The 21,867-nt window shown below is 45.0% G+C and overlaps 1 protein-coding gene across 1 annotated transcript in view; it reads left to right on the forward strand.

Moving 5' to 3' along the window:
• The window catches only part of MAGOH (mago homolog, exon junction complex subunit), a 150,265-nt gene that overhangs the window by 105,979 nt on the left and 22,419 nt on the right, over positions 1 to 21,867 (forward strand). The window contains exon 6 of the mRNA XM_044085445.1: positions 1,160 to 1,177. Within this exon, the coding sequence (XP_043941380.1) occupies positions 1,160 to 1,177 (18 nt within the window). The remainder of the gene's footprint in view (positions 1 to 1,159; positions 1,178 to 21,867) is intronic.

The raw sequence follows: 21,867 nt of genomic DNA on the forward strand, positions 1-21,867 counted from the left end.
AACTCTTTGGAGCTCTTGTTGTCGGCTACATCATGTCTTATTTGAAACATTGAATACCCTGGCACACTTACAAAGGCAGTGGCCATTTTTAGAAACGTATCTGCCCAGATTTTCTGAAGTAGACTCTTTTTTGCTGTTTGCACACCATTCAGTCTATCTAGGCATGACATAGGCCAGATTTTTAGTCAACAGCAGTGCAGGATTCTCTGCCATTGTCCCACAGTACATGATGCAATTGTAACCAGCATTTTTATGCGTGGATTTTTACTAAGCATGTAACAGAGCAGAGTCTTGTGTCATCCCCTGCATATTGAATGAGCAGTTATTCTCCTTAGTCTTATTACTTCTGGACTTTTCTGGTCTGGCAGTATTTTTAACATTAGCTTTATTCTCTGCTGATTTGTCACCACTTTAGTCAACAGTACATGTTGCTGTACAAGGTGTCCCTGTTGGTTAATGCCTGCACCTTCTACATCTACCACTTGTCTTGCACCTCATTCCCTATAGTGGAAGTCTGAGTTTGCCCTCTTTAATTCTAGTGGATTGCCTCACCCCTACGAATTCAACCACATATATATACTGCTAGCAGCATTTTCTCAATACAGATGTGAGCTTGTATTTAAGGCTAACCAGTTCTGTGTCACTTGTTATGGTATTTAAAGAAATATGAACATTACAGAACAAGCGAATTGTATTCAAATCAATATTTCTTTAGCTGCACTAGACAGTGAATCTGATACAAATATAGTTTGTCATTATCTAAGCTTTAAAAAGCATGGTTGTGGAATTGTTACTGCATATTGAAGTGATGCCTCGACCCCATGTGTAAAATGGGGGTGAAAAGTATTTATGGATGGATGGCTCTCCTTTTGTATTGCCAATGTAATGACCCTACCCAGTTTGTAATGCATAGGCCTGTTTTTTGCCTAGATTTGCCTTTCCCACCCTAAACTCTTCTGAGTGTCCATCTGTCATCCCTCTTTATTATTTTCATAGGCTGCCATTTGGCTTTCTGCTCTTCTGTTTTCCTTGACTTGCTGGCTGGCTTGCATGCAGTATTTGTCTTTATCAATGTTGCAGTATTCCTTACAAAAGAGAGATTCTGCCAAGGATAGCCATACTTCTGGCCAGCATACCAAATCCTTTATCTCCTTCCCAGTGATGTTAGTCAGAAATTGTCCTACATGCTAGGTGTAAGAGATGGAAGACCTATAGCTGTCCTCTCTGCAGGATCTCTGTGTTTTTTCTTTTCTTTTTTGTAAGGAATACTAAAACAGTGAAACGTAGGACGTCTGCTGTTATGGTAAGGTCTTGCACAGCTGTACCTACTATCCTTTGGATGTCCTTCCATGTCATTGTTGCAGTATTCCTTTACTAAAGGGATTCCCTCCCTAGGGTAGCCCAATGGTCCAGCCAGTATACCAAAGCTTTAGGATTGTAAAGGATGTTGTATGTCTCACACTTGCTCCCTGCTTGTGACATGGGGCGTAAAGTGTGTCTTACAGGTGTACTACCTCAGAATAACTTTGCCGCCAGTCTGAATGCCATCATCAATGGTCTGTCTGAACACGCATCAGTTTGTGCTGATTACTAAGCCATTTTCAGGTACGTGGCCCATTGGGGTTGTGTTATCTGATTTTCTTTTGATTGAGGTTATAGGTCATCCAGAAAGGGAAAATGTCAGTGTGGGAGACCATACTACGTGCTTGATTTATCAAGCATTTGTTCCCAAGACTCTTCATGGTAACCTCTCCTTGTCTGTCTACCTGGGGAACCAATATCTTAAGCTGTTAGAGCAAGGTGCAATGGCAGAATCGTCCCATCCCGAGGCCAGCCATCTGCCAAGACCAAAAAAGTTAGGTCTGATTCATCTGCTGTACTGCCTCCCCCATGTTTTTTCTAAAAGCTGGTGAAAGCCTAGGCGATCTGGTTGTCGTATTCCTGTGCTGTGACCCCATTAAAGGCCAGCATGAATCCTGCTTCTTGCACGTCCTCTGAGGGTCTACAGATGACTGTTAATGTTGAGTAGGAATTTCGGCTGGTAATGTCCGAGGGAAGTTTTGTTGATTCTCATTTGGGAGGAGATTCCCGCTACGTTTGGTATTGGCAAGGGTTTGAAACTCCTAAGTTACTAGGGCCATCGTCTCGCAGTGAAAAAAGCCAAAAACTAAACTAATTTCCCCTGCTCCTAAAGATCCCCAGCATGAATGGCAAGATTTTATACAGGGGTTGTTTTAATGCACTGATGGCCTTGAAGCCTCCCCAGGGAGTTTCTGTTCCTTCTCTTCTACTCCAATTAAAAGGCCTAGGGAGCAGGATTCCTCTGATGAGGAATTGGACTCTGGGGAAGAGTCCTTTGCTTACTTCTGTCATATTCCTTCTCCATTTGGATTATGGATGTTCTTCGTGTTTCACTGTTGCAGTCATTACATTTGGGTAATCTGCTGGCAGGTTGCCCTCAGTCGGCCTGAATTCCAAAGTCTTGGGTCCTGCACCGGTTGCTGTCTCCTCTTCCATGATGTCAGGTCGTCAGGGGTATAAAACATGCAACTGACACTATTTTCTGTAGTCTTTCTTGCCGCACGGTGTCCGAAGCAGAAGCATTTCACAAGTGCCAGTCGGCAGACTACTGAAATATTCGCGTTTTGAGTTTCAGAGCTGAAATCTTCAATAAAGCTAAGTACCCCATTGGGGAAACATTTTTTTCTTGCTTTTTATCGATGTCAGAAAAAGTTAATAATTGTATTTCTTGTGGGGAAGCAAATACCTCATAAGGATTTCCATTTATACTGTATTCCTTGCTTAGGCCCTGATCACAATGTTCCTGGGTGTCGGTTTTGTGCTAGATTTAACCAACGCACTATTAAGCATCTGTATATTTTTGCATCTAAGTATTTTGGAAACAGATTTAACTACCCATAGATGTCGTCTGATATCAATCAGACTACCAGAGTACATAAAAAATGCAAAGAAAAGGACCGAGAAAGGTAGTCTAGGTCCAAAACCGACGAACCTTCTAAGCTAGTCGCCGGTACTCAGTGAGTCGCTTTCGCAGCACGTGATACCCGCTACCGACGAACCTTCTAAGCTAGTCGCCGGTACTCAGTGAGGCGCTTTCGCAGCACCTGATACCCGCTACCTTCGAGTCGCAGGCCTCTACTGACACCCATGTGGAGTACGGCATGCCGCAAGATACTCAAGGTATTGGGCCGACTGATCTATCTCCCTCAGATGGGTCCAGAGCCGCTGAGCAAACATTGGCTTCTAAGGGTATATTCAGACCTCTTCATTTTTATATCAAACCGAAAGCTGCAAAACCAGAGGCAAAGACACCTTCTAAAACTAAAAAAAAAACAGCTCCTGAGCCACATGCACAGGCCTCTATGCCTAAAAAACAGATGATCAAAATGGCTGAAGACCTTGTTACCTTGATTAGGGGTACCCATCCCCCTCCAGATAAGAGGCCTAGGCAAGACACTGACTATGAATCTTCAGATCAGGTTTCTATTTCTTCTGATCAGGAACTATCTTTACCTCCCTATGAGGATTCTGATGCTGAGGAGTCCATTCCATCTGCATCTCCTTCTGAGGATTGTTCATTTGGAGAAACCTTGCATACTTTGAGAGAGCATTTTCACTGGGAGAGTCAAGACTTCTCAGAATCAAAAAAAGAGGCTCAGGGATTTCCTCCTTCTCCCTCAGCTTAAGCCTTTAGCCATTCCCCCTGTTAGACATTTGTGGATGATGTTTTTTCGGAGTCAAGCCTGACCCCTGACTCTTTACCGCTGGCTCCCAGTAAGCCTGACTGGTATTACAGGGTCCCTGACTCTCATAAATTTTTATTTAGAAACCCTGCTGCTGATCCTGAAACTATTTCACAGGGTCCAAAGGGAGTTAAGGCCTCAACAGCCAAAAACCCTACCCCCTCCTACAGAGATTCAAGGGCGCTGGACAGTTGGGTGGAAAAGGTTTATACATCTGCAACCTTGGCAGTCGGGGCCTTAAGCTGTCAATTTCATATGCTTAAGTACCAACAACATGTTATGGGATTGCTGAAACAGAACATGATGTTGATTTCAGAATGTGCAGAAAATAAGGAATTGCAGGAATTGCACGCAGTTGAACAAGTTGGAAAGCATACTTTGCAATGTGGTTTTGATTCTTTAGTGGCCTCCTGCAAGGACGCAGTTACTGTATCTGTGATTAGGACGCATGCCTGGTTAAAGGAACAAAATTTGCCTGATCATGTTGAAGCTAAATTGCTAGATGCACCTTTACAGCATGATTCTCTATTAGGTGTTAAGGCAGAAGAGGTTTTTCCCTTCTTCCATGACGTCAGGTCGTCAGGAGTATAAAACATGCAGCCGACGCCATTACATTAGTCTTTCTTGCCGTGTGGTGCCTGAAGCAGTTTGCAAGTGCCGGTTGGCCGACTCCTGAAATTTTCGTTTCAGAGTATCAGAACCGAAGTCTTCAACTAAAGCGAAGTACCCCGTTGGGGAAACTTTTTTTTTTCTTGCTCCTTATTGATGTCGGTAAAAGTTAATAATTGCATTACTTGTGGAAAGCCAAATGCTTTATAAAGATTTTCTCAGAGGTGTCCCTACCAGGGACATCCTAGAAGCTGCTACCTCGAATTCTGTACATACTTTCACCAAGCATTATCATTTGCCAATTTTCTCTAAATCTAGAGCTGGCTTTTGCCACTGCAGTCTTGCAGAGCCTTATAGCGGGCCCTAATGCTATCTGAATTCCTCCTCGCTACCATACCTTTGGGAATCTACCCAAATGTAATGACTGCAACAGTGAAACACTAAGAACATAGTACAGTTGTGTACACTTACCATAAATGTAGATGTTTGAGTGTATTCACTGTTACAGTCCTGGTTACCCTCCCTCCAGCCCCCTAACTTCTTTTGGCTATACCTCTATTTTCCTTTGCTATGCTTAAAAGCCTTTTTTGTGTCTTTGCTTTTTTGTCGGAGGTATATCTTTGTGCTTTTGTTTAATTGATTCCCATTAGGGGGGCATATGACATCTGGGGAAAGAAAAACTGATGTAATGGTTGTCGGCTGAATGTTTTATACCCCTGACGACCTGACGTCATGGAAGAAGGTACAGCAACCAACGCAGGACCCAAGACTTTGTTAAATAGGCTGACTGAGGGCTACCTGCAAGCAGATAACCTAGATGTAATGACTGCAACAGTGAATACACTCTAACGTCTACAACTGTACTTTCTGTCCATCATTCGTCAGGATACTTCTTGGGGTGAAAATCCATTTTATTTATTTTTATTTATTTATTTTTGTTCTTTCCTCCTCAGAAATGACTTCCCTTTTTTTCTGTATGTGCTTCAGGGCTGTTTGTCTCAAGGCACCATCCAAGTGGTTTCTGCTCCCCCAAGAGGGGAGGGGTTTTATTCCAGATTGTTTTTGGTTCCCAGGAAAGAAGGCACCTGGGTTCCCAGGAAAGAAGGCACCTGAAGGCCCATTCTGGATCTTTCTCAGCTCAATATCTTCCTAAAGGTTCCTTCCTTTTGAATGTAGACTCTTCAGACTCTGTTTTCTCCTCTTCTCCCTCAGGCCTTCCTAGTCTCTCCAAATGTCAAGGATGCTTGTCATAACATCCCTATTCAGCCCCATTTCAGGAAATACTTGCATTTCTCGTTTCTTCCTTGCATTTTCAGTTTTCTGCTTTGCCCTTTGCCCTCTTTACTGCCTCAAGGGTCTTCACCAAATGCCCAACTCCTGTGACTGCCTTTTGCAGGATGAGGATACAGCTCTTTCCTTACTTGGACAACCTGTTCATTCAGGCTTCCTCCCCAGCGACCTTGATTAAGCACATCCACTATGCTATTTGCCTCTTGCAAAAAGCCTAGGGTGTACGGTAAATTTCCAAAAATTCTTCCCGACTCCTCCTTGGGATTGTGTTTTTCTCAGGTGCAGACCATTCCTATGCTGGCTTCCCTGCCAACACCCAAGACTCTGACTCTTTTACTGTCTTCTTTTAATCCTTTCTTCCTCGTGTCTGTTAGGACCAAGGAATTTCTAAGGGATGTGGGTTACATGGCTTCCATCATTCCTCTGCTTCCTGTAGCCACGCTCCATATGAGGAAGGTATAGTGGTTCCTGAAGTCGGTATGGCTTCAACGTTGTTGCTCTTTATACTTTCTAGTTCCCCTTCTTCCATGCCTCAAACTAGAGCTTCAGTGGTGGATTCATCAGCTCTCTCTCAACCCAAGGCTTCCTTTTAAGCACCCAGTCCCATCTCAGGAAATTCTTTTGGATGCCACCAACATGGGGTTGGGGACTCCTTTCAGTCCACCAAAGGTTCATGACCTCTGCCCTTTTCATTAAAGCAGATTATATCAACATCAAGGAGAAAAATGTCCTTTATTTTCAGGCTTTCTGTACTTTTTCTCCCAAGGCCTCTCAAAAAAAATCTTTACAGACAATACTACAGTGATGTGGTACAAGGGGTAGAAGATCCCACCTTCTGTGCAGACTAGCTCTTCAGGTTTGGGATCTGGCTATCCAGTATTAGGTGACACTTCAGGCTGTTTTGTATCCCTTCAGAAGAAAACATGGCAGACTCTCTGAGCAGGTCCATAACTCGCTCTCAAATGAATGCTTTGTAGAGATGTGTTTTTGGACCTTGTCCACCAGTGGGGTGGTACTCTAGTTTATTTTTTTGCCTCCTCTCTGAACTGAAAACTTGCTCTTTTTTTTGCAGCAGAGTTCCAAGATGTCCTTCAAGGATGCATCTGCAGTCATAACATATGGGTTGTCCTGCCTCAGGCAGCCCTTCGGTCGGCCGGATTCCAAAGTCTGGGTCTGGCCTCGGCTGATGTCGCACTTCACCCGACGTCAGAGCTTCTGGGGTATAAAGGCATCAGCCGACGCCATTTTCCCCAGTCTTTCTTGCCGCGGTGCCGAAGCAGAAGCTGTTCGCAAGTGCCGGTCGGTCAGATCCAGATATTTCAGCTACCGAAGACTTCTAAAAAAGCTAAGTACCCCGTTGGGGACTCTTTCTTGCCTCAGCCGATGTCAGACAAAGTAAATAATTGTTTAACTTGTGGGAAACAAATACCTCATAAGGATTTCCACTCTTACTGCCTTCCTTGCTTAGGCCCAGACCACGACGTATCAGCTTGTTTAGCCTGTGCTTCCTTCAACCGACTGACACTTACACGTCGGTCGGAGTTTGCAGAAGAGTTTTTTGGATCCGCTTTTGCATATAAAATGCCATTGGAGACTCCGACTACACATTTAGCCAAAAAACGCAAGGAAAAGGACCGACACTTGCGGCCCGCGGTTTCGGCTGAAACCACGGTTAGGCCTACCGCGAGTGTCTCTGTTTCGGCTGAAACAGAGTCCTCTGTTCTTCCTTCTGCCGAAAAACATACCTCTGACAACCGAGGCCAGAGAGGCCTCGGCTGAGTCGGCTACAGAAATTCCTACCGAAGAAGCAGGCGCACAAGAATTGTCCGACACATTTCTACTCCTGCACGTGGGGCAGCTAGACCCCCTGCTTCTATGTCTATTAAGGCCTTCTCCAGGGCTAAAGCAGCTAAAATTTCCAAGGCCTTACCAACAAAATCTTCCTCTCAGAGACCTTCCTCAAGTTCTCAGATTCTCAGCCTTGCTGAGGACCTTCTATCTCTGATTAGGAGATCCCAACCTCACCCAGACAGGGCCTCACAACCTCCTCCTGACAAAAGGCCTAGGACTGAACCCCCTGAACCTCTCTCCTCTGATTATTCCTCTGATGGATCTGATTTATCAGACCATCAGGAAGGACCATACTCACCTTATGAGGATTCGGATGCAGAAGACTCAATTCCTTCTGCCTCGAAGAATTTTCCTTTGGGGAGACTTTGCACTCAATGAGGGAACACTTTCAATGGCAGGGTCAGGATTTTTCTGATTCTAGGAAAAGGCTAAGGACCTTTTTACACTTGCCACAGCATAGGCCTCTAGCCATACCACCTGTACTATCAGTTGTTGATGCATACAATGATGTCAGTTCTGCCCCTGATTCTCTTCCCCCGGCCCCTGCCAAACCTGATAGATATTACAGGGTCCCGGATTCTCACCTCCACTTGTATAAGGCCCATGCTGCAGACCCAGAAACTATTTCACAGGGCCCAAAGGGTGTTGCAGCTGCCACTGCCAAAAACCCCCTACCCTCTGAAAGAGAGTCAAGAGCATTAGAGAGATGGGGAAAAAAGGTTTATACATCTGCTACTCTTTCTGCCAGGGCTTTAAACTGTCAATTCCATATGATACAGTACCAGGAATTTTTGTTAGATCAGCTGAATAAAAGCTTTCCTCCTGAACCTTTAGACCGTAAGTCCCTTCAGGATTTGGTACACAACTCTCAGCTGGTCAGTAATCATTTCTTAAAATGTGGCTATGATGCACTGGAGGCTTCATTTAGATCAGCTATGACTGGAGCAGTGATTCAAGGCATGCCTGACTAAAAGAGCAATCCTTGCCAGACCATGTCAAGTCTAAACTCCTAGATGCCCTATGGAGAAACAAAGTTTATTTGGCTCCCTGCACAGGAGATTCTAAAGAAAGTGGAAGAAAAGCTAAATCTGTGCAAACAGTCAAGGATTTTCTGCAGGTCCAACCTCCGAGGTTCAGCAGAAACTGGCCTTCAAAGAATTGGTCCTTTCCAGACACCTCCAGAGCACAGAGGGCAGGAATAGACGCCAAGAGGCAGAGGTCAATCAAGGGGTGCCTACAGGGGTCGTCAGTGGCAACCTGCCAACCAGAGGAGTACCGCCACAGCTGCGACTACAACCACTTCCACAGGACAGACACAATGACTTGGCTCTGATTCCGCCTACCAGGGAGCAACTGGAAGCACCCTTGGGGAAAGTTAGCTTTATTTTCAAAAACTGACATTGCATTACAGGAGACAAATGGACATTGCAAACAATAGACAAAGGCTACAGGTTTCACTTCCACACTTTACCAAAAAAGAGAGGAATGCCAAACCTTCCACCAAGCCAGAAACCAGAGGCTCTAAAACAAATCATCAACTTACTAAGGATGAGAGCAATAGAAAGGGTACCATCTATGGAACAAGGCCAAGGATTTTACTCCAGACTATTCCTTGTACCAAGAAAAGAAACTCAATGGAGGCCTATACTCGACTTGTCCGCACTAAACACATATCTCATTGTACCAAAATTCAAAATGCTGACCCTACAGCAACTTCTTCCCATGTTGGGCTAGGAGTCTTGGCTGGTGACTCTAGATCTCAAGGAGGCACACCTGCACGTCCCTATACGACCAGATTGCGGAAGACACCTCCGATTTCTTGCAGGATCAGAGCACTATCAATTCTCAGCATTGCCCTTTGGCTTATCTACTGCGCCCAGAGTATTCACGAAATGCCTGGCATCAGTAATTGCACATTGCAGGCTTCAGGGAATTCAGATCTACCCATACCTGGACGACTGCCTAATACAAGCGGACAACAAGACAAAAATAATAAAGGATTTGGCCTATGTCATACAACTGTTACAAGCCTTGGGATGCCTTGGGATACACAGTCAGCATCCAGAAGTCAAGACTAGTGCCATCCCAAAGGATAACATTTTTGGGTGCAGATCTGGACACAATAACTCAGATGGCTTTTCTCACAGAAGAAAAACAAAAGCAACTCCCAGTCTACTTCATGGCTTTGACAAGACAAACTCAGCTTACTGCAAGGAAAGTCCTGCAGGCCCTGGGTTACATGGCATCTTGCATAATCTTGATCCCGCATGCCAGGCTACATATGAGAAAATTACAATGGTACCTAAGGAATGTATGGTCTCAACACAGACACAGTCTAGAAACCATGATACCAATCATTCCATGCCTGAAAAAAGAATTCCTGTGGTGGTCTCAGGCCTGCCAGACCAATAGAGGGTTGCCTTTCCACAAACCACAACAAGGCAGAACATCACCACGGATGCCTCAGACCTAGGCTGGGGGGCACACATGGAAGACGAGTGTATCCAAGGCCTATGGTCTCAAGACCAGCTGAATCTACACATAAATCTAAAGGAGATGCTGGCAGTGAAGCATGCAATCGAGGCATTCAAATCATTCCTCCAGCAAGGACATCTGCTGATAAGGACAGACAATACCACAGTCATGTGGTACATCAACAAACAGGGAGACACACATTCCTACCCTCTATGCCGGATGGCAATGGACCTGTGGAACCTAGGCCTGAATCTCAACATTCAACTGCAGGCCAAATTCGTACCAGGAAAAGAGAATTCACTAGCAGACAGCTTAAGCAGAACTACCACGGATGCTCACGAATGGATGCTGCATCCAGACATCTTCAAAAACATAAAGAAATGGGGAGTGCCAGAGATGGACCTGTTCGCCTCCCCACTCAACCACCAACTGAAGAAATTCTGCTCAAGAGAATACCACCCACAAGCCTGGAGGGTGGACTCCCTTTCTTTCAGCTGGAAGGCCCTGACGTTTATGCCTTTCCACCTCTCCCATTGATGTACAAAGTTATACTGAAGTTCAGGGAGGAACAGCCAAAGGTGATTCTGATAGCTCCAGACTGGCCAAGGCAGCATTGGTATCCGCTACTGAGAAGCATGTCTCGGACGAACTCATGGCCTCTACCCCAATGGCCTTTACTTCTAACACAGAACAACTACAAGACCCTGCATCCAAACTTGAAAACGCTGCAGCTAACTGCCTGGAAAATTACATAAAACAAAAACAAAACCAAACTGTTTTATCTCAGAGGGTCAAGGACATTATCCTGGAGGCTCGCAGACCCTCCACAAGAAAAACATACTCAGCTAAATGGAAGAGATTCCTTATTTGGAGTGCATCAAAGGGTACAAATGTCACACTGGCAAACCTAGCACACATCCTAGAATACTTAGCAGAACTGTTCCACAATGGCCTGTCCTAGTCTTCCATTAAGATTCATGCTTCAGCAATTTCAGCAGAGTACAACATGGATCCTCCTATCTTCTCTCACCCTCTCCTCAGACAATTTTTAAGAGGGATCAAAAATGTAAAACCTCCAAGGAAACCACCTCTGCCTGCATGGGATCTCAATTTTGTGCTGGAAAAATTAACCCTTCCCCCCTTTTGAACCAGCAGCATCAGCAGACTTACAGTTCTTATCTTGGAAAACTGCTTTCCTTCTAGCAATCACTTCAGCAAGAAGGGTATCAGAGTTACAGGCATTAATGGCAGTGCAGCCTTTCCTTATCTTTCACCAGGATAGAGTGTCTCTGAGAACCAATCCTACTTTCATGCCAAAGGTGGTATCCAGGGTATCTTTGAAACAAGCTATTCATTTACCTACGTTCTTCCCTAACCCACAGAACAGGGGGGGAAAAACTATTGCACACCTTGGATGTACACACACAACTACGCTACTAACTAAAACCAGCAGAAAAACTGACCAGTTTCTGGTAGCATATGCAACTGGAGTGCAAGGAAAAGCAATTTCAAAACAGACAATTTCAAAATGGATAGGAAATTGCATTCGATTCTGCTACTCTTTTCATGGAAAGACAACTCCTGAAAATATCAGGCCTCACTCCACAAGAGCCACAGCCACCACTACAGCTTTCCTACGAGGAGTGGCTACCAAAGACATTTTAGAAGCTGCTACTTGGAGCTCCGTGCATACATTTGCCAAGCATTACAATCTTCCTTTGTACTCCAGATCCCGAGCAGGTTTTGCAACTGCAGTTTTACAGGGGATCTTAACTACACCATCATTATCTTAGTATCTCCTCCCCCAGTTTGGCTATGGTATTCTACCCATATGTTATGACTGCAGATGCATCCTTGAAGGACACAGTACAGTTTTGTACCTACCATAAATGTAGATGTCCGATAGGTATGCATCTGCAGTCAGGATTACCCACCCTCCTTCCCCTCTGGTATTCCTAGGGTGCTTACCCCTCTTTTAGCTAGCTGGGGGAATCTATTATGGTGTATTTGTTTGTATGTATATATGTATATATATATTTTGCTTATTACTGTTTGGAATTTTCTACATTTATCCAAATTTAGCCTTCCTAGAGGGCACCTGGCATCTGGGGCAAGAAACACTGAGGAAAATGGCGTCGGCTGATGCCTTTATACCCCAGAAGCTCTGACGTTGGGTGAAGTGCGACATCAGCCGAGGCCAGACCCAGACTTTGGAATCCGGCCGACCGAAGGGCTGCCTGATGCAGGACAACCCATATGTTATGACTGCAGATGCATACCTATCGGACATCTACATTTATTGTAGGTACAAAACTGTACTTTCTCTGGCCTGGAAGGTGGGCACCTTGTCTTTCCTGGATGGGGATGTTTCTCTGCAAGTGGCTACTGGACAATGACATTTCTGCAGTTGTCCCACGTGTGGAATGTGCCAGAAATAGCCTTTTTGCCTTTCCAAGCAACAGCCACAGAAGTAATTCTCTAGAACGGCAGACAAAGAAGGCTTTGATGGTGGATACCTTAATTTGGGCAGGTCTTTTTCTTTATGCTTTCACTGTGATCTGATTAGCAAGGAATGAGAAGCCATGTGATCATACTTTTTGCACCCTTTTGGTCAAGGTAACACTGGTTCTTTTGTCTCCTGAAAACAGCTATGGAGAAAAATTACACAATCCCCTATGTGAATGTTTTGGCTTGGCTCGGAGGAGGGGGTATTCTTTGCTGTCCCCACACCTGGGAACTCTCATTAGCAGCTTGGATCATTTAACCTAGTTACCGCATGGGCTCTAGTTATCAAAAATCTTGCTTAGGCATAATGAAGCCGAAGTAGCTTACAAGAAATCATACCTGGTTAAATACAACAGATTTCCAAGTGGTAGTGGAGGAATCGAGATTCTTATTCTTTAGGAGTATGAGATTTTATTACCTTTTTGGAGGAGTTCTGGGGAGGATTGGCCTGCATCTCTGTCAAGATGCACTTTGCAGGCATCTCAGCCTCTGGATCCCTTTGTCTGTTATCACCAGTAAAACAGTTCATGTAGGATGCAGTACACTTTTGATCACCAGGGAAGACAGTGATGCCACTGTAGGACTTGAATTTCATCTTGAAAAAGTTAAACCTGTGTCCTCTCTGACCTGGCTGCTATAATTCCCCATGTTCTTCGTGTTTCACTGTTGCAGTCCTCACATTTGGGTTATCTGCTTGCAGTAGCCCTCAGTCAGCCTGATTAACAAAGTTTTGGGTCCTGCTTCGGTTGCTGTCTCTTCTGACGCATCAGGACGTCAGGGGTATAAAACATGCAGCCGACACCATTACATCAGTCTTTCTTGCCTTGCAGTGCCAGAAGCAGTTGGCAAGTGCTGGTCGGCTGACTCTTGACATTTTCATTGGTTTCAGAACAGAATTCTTCAACTAAAAGCTAAGTACCCCGTTGGGGAAACTTTTTCTTGCTCTAAACCAATGTCAGTAAAAGTTAATAATTGTATTACTTGTGGAAAGCAAATACCTCATAAAGATTTTCATTCGTACTGTTTTCCTTGCCTAGGCCCGGACCACGACGTACATCGTTGTTGGTTTTGTGCCTTATTTAAACCACAAAGTATCCGTTGTCTGTATATTTTCGCTTCTAAATATTTTGGTGCTCAGTTCAATTATCCTGATAGGTCTATGGTAAGCTATCCCACTACCGACATTCCAAAAAAATGCAAAGATAAAGACAGGCCGTCTAGATCCAAAGCTGCCGACGATGCTTCTAAGCCAGTCACCAGTTCACTGGTACTCATTGGGGTGCTTTCGCAGCCCCTGATGACCTCTTCTTCAGATTTGCAGGCCTCTACTGAGACCCATTCGAAGTCCAGTATGCTGCGAGATGCTTCATCTGTGGAACCTGTGGATGTCTCTACCTTGGATGGGTCCGGAGCCGCTGTGCAGGCACCGCCTTCTGAGGGTGTATTCAGGCCTACTGACTTGCATATTAAACCAACACCATCTTCTTCAAGGCCTAAAATGTGAACCATGCCTAGAAAATTAATGCCCAGACCGCATGGTCAGGCCTGTATGCCTAAAAAAAATGATAATGGCTGAAGACCTTATTACTTTAATCAGGGGAAGCCAGCCTTCCCCCTCTAAGACCTAGGACTGAGTTTGCTGATGATACTTATGACCAGGATTTACCCTTATTCTACCTATGAGGATTCTGATGCAGATGACACTCTTCCCTCTGCTTCTCCCCCAGAGGATTTCTCTTTTGATGAAACTTTGCATACTGTCAGGGAGCATTTTCATTGTGGAAAGTCAAGATTTCTCTGATTCTAAAAAGAGGCTTGGGGATTTCTTACTACTGCCCCAGCACAGGCCTTTAGCCATACCTCCTGTACTAGACATTGTTGATGATGCCTTTTCGGAATCTAGCTTGGCCCCTGACTCTTTACCTCCTGCTCCCAGAAAACCTGATAGATGTTACAGGGTGTCTGACTCTCACAAGTTCCTTTTTAAAAATCCTGCTGCGGATCCTGATTCTATTTCACAAGGAACCAAGGGCATTAAAGCTAGTACTGCTAAAAATCCTACCCCCTCTGATAGAGACTCCAGGGCGCAGGCTAGATGGGGTAAGAAGGTATACACTTCTGCAACTTTGGCCATTAGGGCCTTAAACTGCCAGTTTCATATGTACTTTCAGCAGCATATTATTGGATTGCTTAAACAGAAAATGTTGTTGATTCCTGATTGTGCTGAAAATAAGGACTTGCAGAATTTACTGCATTCAGCTGAACAAGTTGGAAAACATTCTTTGCAATGTGGTTTTTGATTCACTAGAGGCATCTTGCAGGGCTGCTGTAACTGGGTCTGTACTCAGAAGGCATACTAAGGAGCAATCCTTGCCAGATCATGTTAAAGCAAAATTACTGGATGCTCCCTTAAACCAGGACCGCCTGTTTGGCAATAAGGCAGAAGAAGTTCTTAAAAAGATGGAGGAAAAAGATAAATCTATGCAAACTGTTAAAGATTTTTAGAAGTACAACTCCCAAGGTTTAGTAGGCATTGGCCTTCCAAGAATTGGTCCTTTCCTGCCTTTTCCAGACCTTCAGTCCAAACCCAGATCCAGCAGAGCTCCCAGGCTTCAGTCCCGGGGTATGCACAGGACTTAAGCAGTGGGGGGGGGGCTCCACTTCTAAATCAGGGAGTAATAAAACTCCCCCCTATGGTAAACTGCATCAATGACGACTTTTTAAAACTTCCAAGCACTTCTGAACTGATTGCCCCTTTGGGGGAAAGATTGTTCTTCATGCAAAGAACTGGGAACTCATTACCCAGGACAAATGGGTTTCAAATATAGTGTCCCAGGGATACAGATTTCACTTCCACACGTTACCAACACCAAGCGGATGGCCAGATCTACCCCCAAATCAGTGGACAGAGGCCCAAAAGCAAGTACTTTCTCTCTTAAGCATGGGGCTATTCAATTGGTACCAGAAGAGGAAAAAGGGACAAGGTTTCTACTAGAGACTTTTCCTGGTACCCAGAAAAGACAGTTCATGGCGCCCTATCCTGGACCTGTGTACTCCTAAACACTTTTTTGGTGATTCCAAAATTCAATATGCTGACTCTTCACCAGTTTCTCCCTATGCTAGCCAAAGATGCCTGGTTGGCAACACTAGATTTAAAGGAAGCTTACCTGCACATTCCAATCAGGGAATCTTGCAGAAGATGCCCACGCTTCAAAGTAGGCTACATGCACCATCAGTTCTCTGTACTGCCCTTTGGCTCATTTACGGCGCCCAGGGTATTCACAAAGTGCCTAGCTCCAGTCATTGCATTTTGCAGGCAAATAAATATTCAGATATACCCATACCTGGACAATTGTCTAATTCAGGCAGAAAGCCAGGACATACTTTTGTATCATCTGACCTTTGTACAAAGGGTGCTAACTTGTCAGGGGTACACCATAAATGAAAAGAAATCACACCTGGTACCCTGTCAACAAATTATATTCCTGGGAGCAAGCTTGAATACAACTTCCCAGATGGCTTTCCACACGCCAGAGAAACCTTTGACAACCTACTTCAAACAAGTGGCCACAAAACCCTGCTATCTGCAAGCCTTGGAGTTCATGGCCTCCTGCATTCTTCTAATTCCATATGCAAGACTGCGTATAAGGAAACTACAGTGATCTCTAAAAAGCCTATGGTGTCAACATTCTCAGGAGCTAGAAGCAATGATTCCTATCATACCTTGCCTACACCTAGAGATGCTTTGGTGGGCAGAGGCCTGCCACCAAAACAAGGGACTACCATTCACACTACCCCCGCCACTCAAACCCTAACAGACTCATCAGACTATGTATGGGGGGGGGGGGGGCTCACCTGGCAGGGAAGTGCATTCAGAGCAAATGGAACCCAAGTCAAATGCACCTGCATATAAATCAAAAATCAATGTTAGCTGTACAGAATGCTCTGACAGCCTTCAAGGACCACATTCTTCCAGGACAATTAATGGTAAAGACAAGACAGCACCACTGTTGTGGTACAGAAACCAGCAGGGGGATACACATTCTTACCCCCTCTGCAGTCTAGCCATGGCATTGTGGAACACAGCCCTGAGCTTCCAAGTGCATTTACAAGTTCAATTCCTGGCAGGAAAACTAAATACACTGGCAGACGAACTAAGCAGAAACCTCATGGACCCACACGAGTGGAAACTGGAACCAAGGATTTTCAACATGTTGACAAGCAAATGGAGGAGCCCAGATATAGACCTGTTTGCCTCCCCCCAGAACTATCAGTTGGACAAATTTTGCACAAGGACGTTCCACAAACAAGCTTGGAAAGTGGATGCTCTGTCCTTCAGCTGGAAGTGGATGCTCTGTCCTTCAGCTGGAAAAACCTATCAGTTTATGCCTTTCCTCCTCTGCCTCTGCTCTCCAACGTACTACTAAAGATCAAACAAGACAAACCAAGGATTATTCTGATTGCACCAGATTGGCCACGCCAACACTGGGTACCCCCTCTTGCGTAGTGTCACTGTTGGCCCCATGGCATCTGCTTCAGACTCCTACCCTATTGTCTCAGCAGGAGAACCAGATTCTGCACCCTCAGCTTCAAACACTGAACCTAGCAGCCTGGTTAATTACCTAATCTCTCCTTTACCATCCCTCAGTAAACCAGTGATGGATATCATTTTAGAGGCAAGGAGGCCTAGTACTAGAAAATGTTATGCTGAAAAATGGAAAACATTCTGTGCCTGCAACCAGTCTCAAGGGATGAGCACAGCAGTGCCCACTTTACCTCAGATTTTACAATACACAAGGGCCTGTCTTTCTCCTCCAAGATTCATGCCTCAGCCATTTCAGCTCATTGTAACACAGAACCTCCCTTCTTCTCTCATCCACTGTTCAAGCAGTTCCTCAGAGGGGCCAAAAATCTGCGACCACCCAGGAGACCTCCAATTCCAGCCTTGGGACCTTAACTTTGTATTTGAGAAACTCACTCTTCCTCCTTTCGAGCCAGCTGCTACTGCAGACTTAAAATTCCTTTTTTGGAAAACATCTTTCATTTTAGCAATCGCTTCATCAAGAAGGGTATCTGAATTACAGGCCCTTATGGCAGTGGAACCTTTCATCAGCTTTCATGCGGACAGTGTGTCGCTCAGGAACAATCACTCCTTCATGCCCAAGGTGGTATCCAGTGTGGCGCTTCATCCATTTGCCAAAATTCTTTCCTAATCCACAGAACAAAGGGAATGGATATTGCACTCCTTAGATGTGCACAGACAACTTAGATTCTACTTGGACAGGACTAAACCTCAAAGGAGACGGGGCTAAACCTCAAAGGAAATCTGAATTGCTGGTGGCATTTGCTGCAGGGACAGAGGGGAAGGCTATTTCAAAAGCAAACCATTTCTAAATAGATAGGCCATTGCATTCATTTCTGCTACCAGCACCAGGGAAAACCTATCCCACAGGAGATCAGACCCCACTCAACCAGGGCTGCATCTATCTCTGCAGCCTTTCTCAGAGGTGTCCCTACCAGGGACATCCTAGAAGCTGCTACCTGGAGTTCTGTACATACTTTCACCAAGCACTACCATTTGCCAATTTTCCTTAAGTCCAGAGCTGGCTTTGCCACTGCAGTCTTTGCAGGGTCTTATAGCTGGTCCTAATGCTATCTAAATTCCTCCTCTCATCCTTAGCTTTGGGAATCTACCCAAATGTAATGACTGCAACAGTGAAACATGAAGAACATAGTACAGTTGTGTACACTTACCATAAATGTAGATGTTGGTGTATTCACTGTTACAGTCCTGGTTACCCTCCCTCCAGCCCCCTGACTTTTTGGCTATACCTGTACTCTCCTTTACTATGCTTAAAAGCTTTTTGGTGTATTTGCTTTTTTTGTTGGCGGTATAACCTTGTATTTTTATAGATTTAATTGCTTTCCATTAGGGGGTGCACCTGATTTCTGGGGCAAGAAAAACTGATGTAATGGTGTCGGCTGCATGTTTTATAGACAGCAACCTGACGCAGGACCCAAGACTTTAATTAGGACGACTGAGGACTACTGCAAGCAGATAACCCAAATGCGATGACTGCAACAGTGAATACACTCTAACATCTACATTTATGGTAAGTGTACACGACTGTACTTCTCCCAAGTTGGAAGTCAGCCCTGTTGATGGTAGTTACTCCAGCAAGAAAATGCCTCCAAGCTTCCTTCACTGGTATGTAAAGAATATTTTCCAAGTTTTTCCATAAGGATGGCATCAGTCTGAACAAATTCAGCCTTTTATGCCGAAAGTTGTGGCACAAGCATTACTAACTTTGGATGTGTATCCATAACTGAGGTGCTATCTACATCAGAGGTCACAAACTTGTGATCCGCAAACTATCATAAGCTGCACTAGATTCATAGCTTAACCTAGGTACTTTTAGTTTTGGGGGGGGGTATTGCCCTCTGCTAAATTTACTGCACCTCATGCAGTCGTCATGGTCATGTGAGTCTGAGATCACTTATCTGCACATACCCAAAGATGCAAATAAATCTAAGCAACTATCTGATGTTCATCGTGCATACAGCTGCAGTCATAACAGATGGGTTCTCCTGCCGTCAGGTGGGTCCTCGGTCAGCCGAATTCCAAAGTCTAGGTCCGGCGTCTGTTGTCGTCGCTTCTTCCCTGACGTCAGTGCGACGGGTATAAAGGAACCAGCCGACGCCATTTTCTTCAGTCTTTCTTGCCATGCGGTGCCCGAAGCAGAAGCAGTTCGCAAGTGCCGGTCGGCCAGCTCCTGAGATTACAAAAATTTGGAAACCGAAGTCTTCTTAAAAGCTAAGTACTGGGGAAACTTTTCTTGCCTCTGACCGATGTCAGACAAAGTTAATAATTGTATTTCTTGTGGGAAGCAAATACCGCATAAGGATTTCCATTCCCTCTTTATACCTTGTTTAGGCCCAGACCACGACGTCTCGGTCTGTCGCTTTTGTGCTACATTCAACAAACGCACTATTGAGCGTCGGGCGGAGTTCGCCCAGCATTATTTTGGGAAAGCATTTAACTATACTATGTCGTCGGATACTCCGACTCCGGTTTTGTCTAAATGCAAAGACAAGGACCGACACACGAGGTCCGCGGCCTCTACCGGCACCACACCAAAGCCGACTACACGTGGTCCGGTTCTCAGCGAGGCGCCTACGCAGCCCCTGACTACCGACAACCTGTCTTTGACTGTGTCTCTTGTGCCCGAGGTCGCAGGCTCCTCGGCCCACACCCTGACTACAGATACCGAAGCCACTCTTGGTGTTGAAACTCAGAATGTGGACAGGTCCACCTCCACTCAAGGTGTCTTCAGACCTTCCTCTTCTTTCTCCATCAAGGCTTTCACAAAGTCTAAAGCAACCATGCACTCTAAGAGACCAGCTACACAGGGCCCATCTCCAGGCCCCATGCCCAAGAAACAGATGCTTAAAATGGCTGAGGATTTAATTACTCTTATCAGAGGTTCTCAGCCCCCTCCGGACAAAAGGCCTAGAGTTGAGGAAGATTCCCCCTCCTCTGATCAGGGCTCCATTATTTCGGAGCACTCTGATGATCAGGAACATTCTTACTCCCCTTTTGAAGACTCTGATGCGGAGGAGTCCATCCCTTCTGTATCCCCCCCTGAGGATTATTCATTTGGGGAAACTTTACATACCTTAAGGGAACACTTCCACTGGGAAGGCCAGGACTATTCAGATTCCAAGAAAAGGCTCAGGGAATTTCTCTTGCTTCCTCAGCACAGGCCTCTGGTTATACCTCCTGTCTTGGACATCCTAGATGATGTTTACTCGGAGGCCTGCCTTAACCCGGACTCTCTACCTCCAGCTCCAGTTAAGCCTGACAGGTACTACAGGGTCCCTGACTCACACCAATTTCTATACAAAAGCCATGCTGCTGACCCAGAAACCATATCACAGGGCCCCAAGGGAGTTAAGGCCTCCATTGCTAAAAATCCATTGCCTTCCAAGAGAGATTCCAGATCCTTAGAAAGGTGGGGAAAAAAGGTATATACCTCGGCTACCTTATCCATGAGGGCCTTAAACTGTCAGTTTCATATGCTAAAATACCAACAGTTTTTGTTATCACAATTGAAAAGTAAAATGTCACAACCTGAACAACCAGACTTGAAGGAGTTGCAGGATTTGATGCATAGTGCAGAACAAGTGGGTAAGCATACCTTACAATGTGGTTTTGATGCTCTAGAGGCCTAATGTAGAGCTGCTATTACAGGATCAGTCATACGTAGGCATGCCTGGCTCAAGGAACAAGCCTTGCCTGATTATGTCAAAGCTAAATTACTAGACGCCCCTCTTCAAAAGGATGTACTATTTGGTGCTAATGCTGAGGAGGTATTAAGGAAAATGGAGGAAAAGGCTAAATCAATGCAAACTGTGAAATAATTTCTACAGGTTCAACCCCCACGTTTTAGTAGAAATTGGCCTTCCAAAAACTGGTCCTTTCCTGCCACAGACAGACCCCAAAGAGGCAGATACAGGCGCCCGAGGGGCAGAGGACAATCCCAAGGATCGTATAGAGGCAGACAATGGCAAGCTCCTACACAAAGAGGTGGTGAGGACAACTCGCAATCTTTCAGAAAGCAAACCCAATGACTTTCCCCTTTGCATGCCAACCAGGTCTCAAATGGCAGCTTCCTTAGGAGGAAAGCTGGCATTATTTTCAAAAAATTGGCATATTGTCACAAAGGACAAATGGATCCTGGACATTATAAACATTGGCTACAAATTCCATTTTCACACCTTTCCAAAAATGAAAGGCATGCCAAACCTGCCACACAATCAAAGGGCAGAGGCACAAAGGCAAATTACAGATCTCATAAACATGAAAGCTATTCAAGAGGTATCTACGCACGAACAAGGTCAAGGTTTTTATTCCAGGCTATTTCTGGTGCCAAGGAAGGGAAAAGATTGGAGACCTATATTGGATCTATCCATCCTAAACACATTTCTACTCGTACCAAAATTCAAGATGCTCACTCTACAGCAACTTCTTCCCATGCTGGGCAAGGAGTCTTGGCTGGTAACATTGGACCTCAAGGAGGCATACCTGCATGTCCCAATCAGACAAAATTGCAGAAGGTACCTCAGATTTCTTGCAGGTTCAACCCATTATCAATTCTCTGCATTGCCCTTTGGCTTATCTACTGCGCCCAGAGTATTCACGAAATGCCTGGCATCAGTAATTGCCTACTGCAGACTTCAAGAGATACAAATATATCCCTATTTGGATGACTGCCTGATCCAAGCGGACAGCAAGCACATTCTTCTGAAACATCTGGCTTATGTAATAATGTTTTTGAACTCTCTGGGATACACAGTCAACAAAAAGAAATCA

The sequence above is a fragment of the Protopterus annectens genome, chromosome 10.part0, assembly GCF_019279795.1.
Source record: "Protopterus annectens isolate FY-2018-M chromosome 10.part0, PAN1.0, whole genome shotgun sequence".
In the NCBI taxonomy this organism is placed as follows: Eukaryota; Metazoa; Chordata; order Ceratodontiformes; family Protopteridae; genus Protopterus; species Protopterus annectens.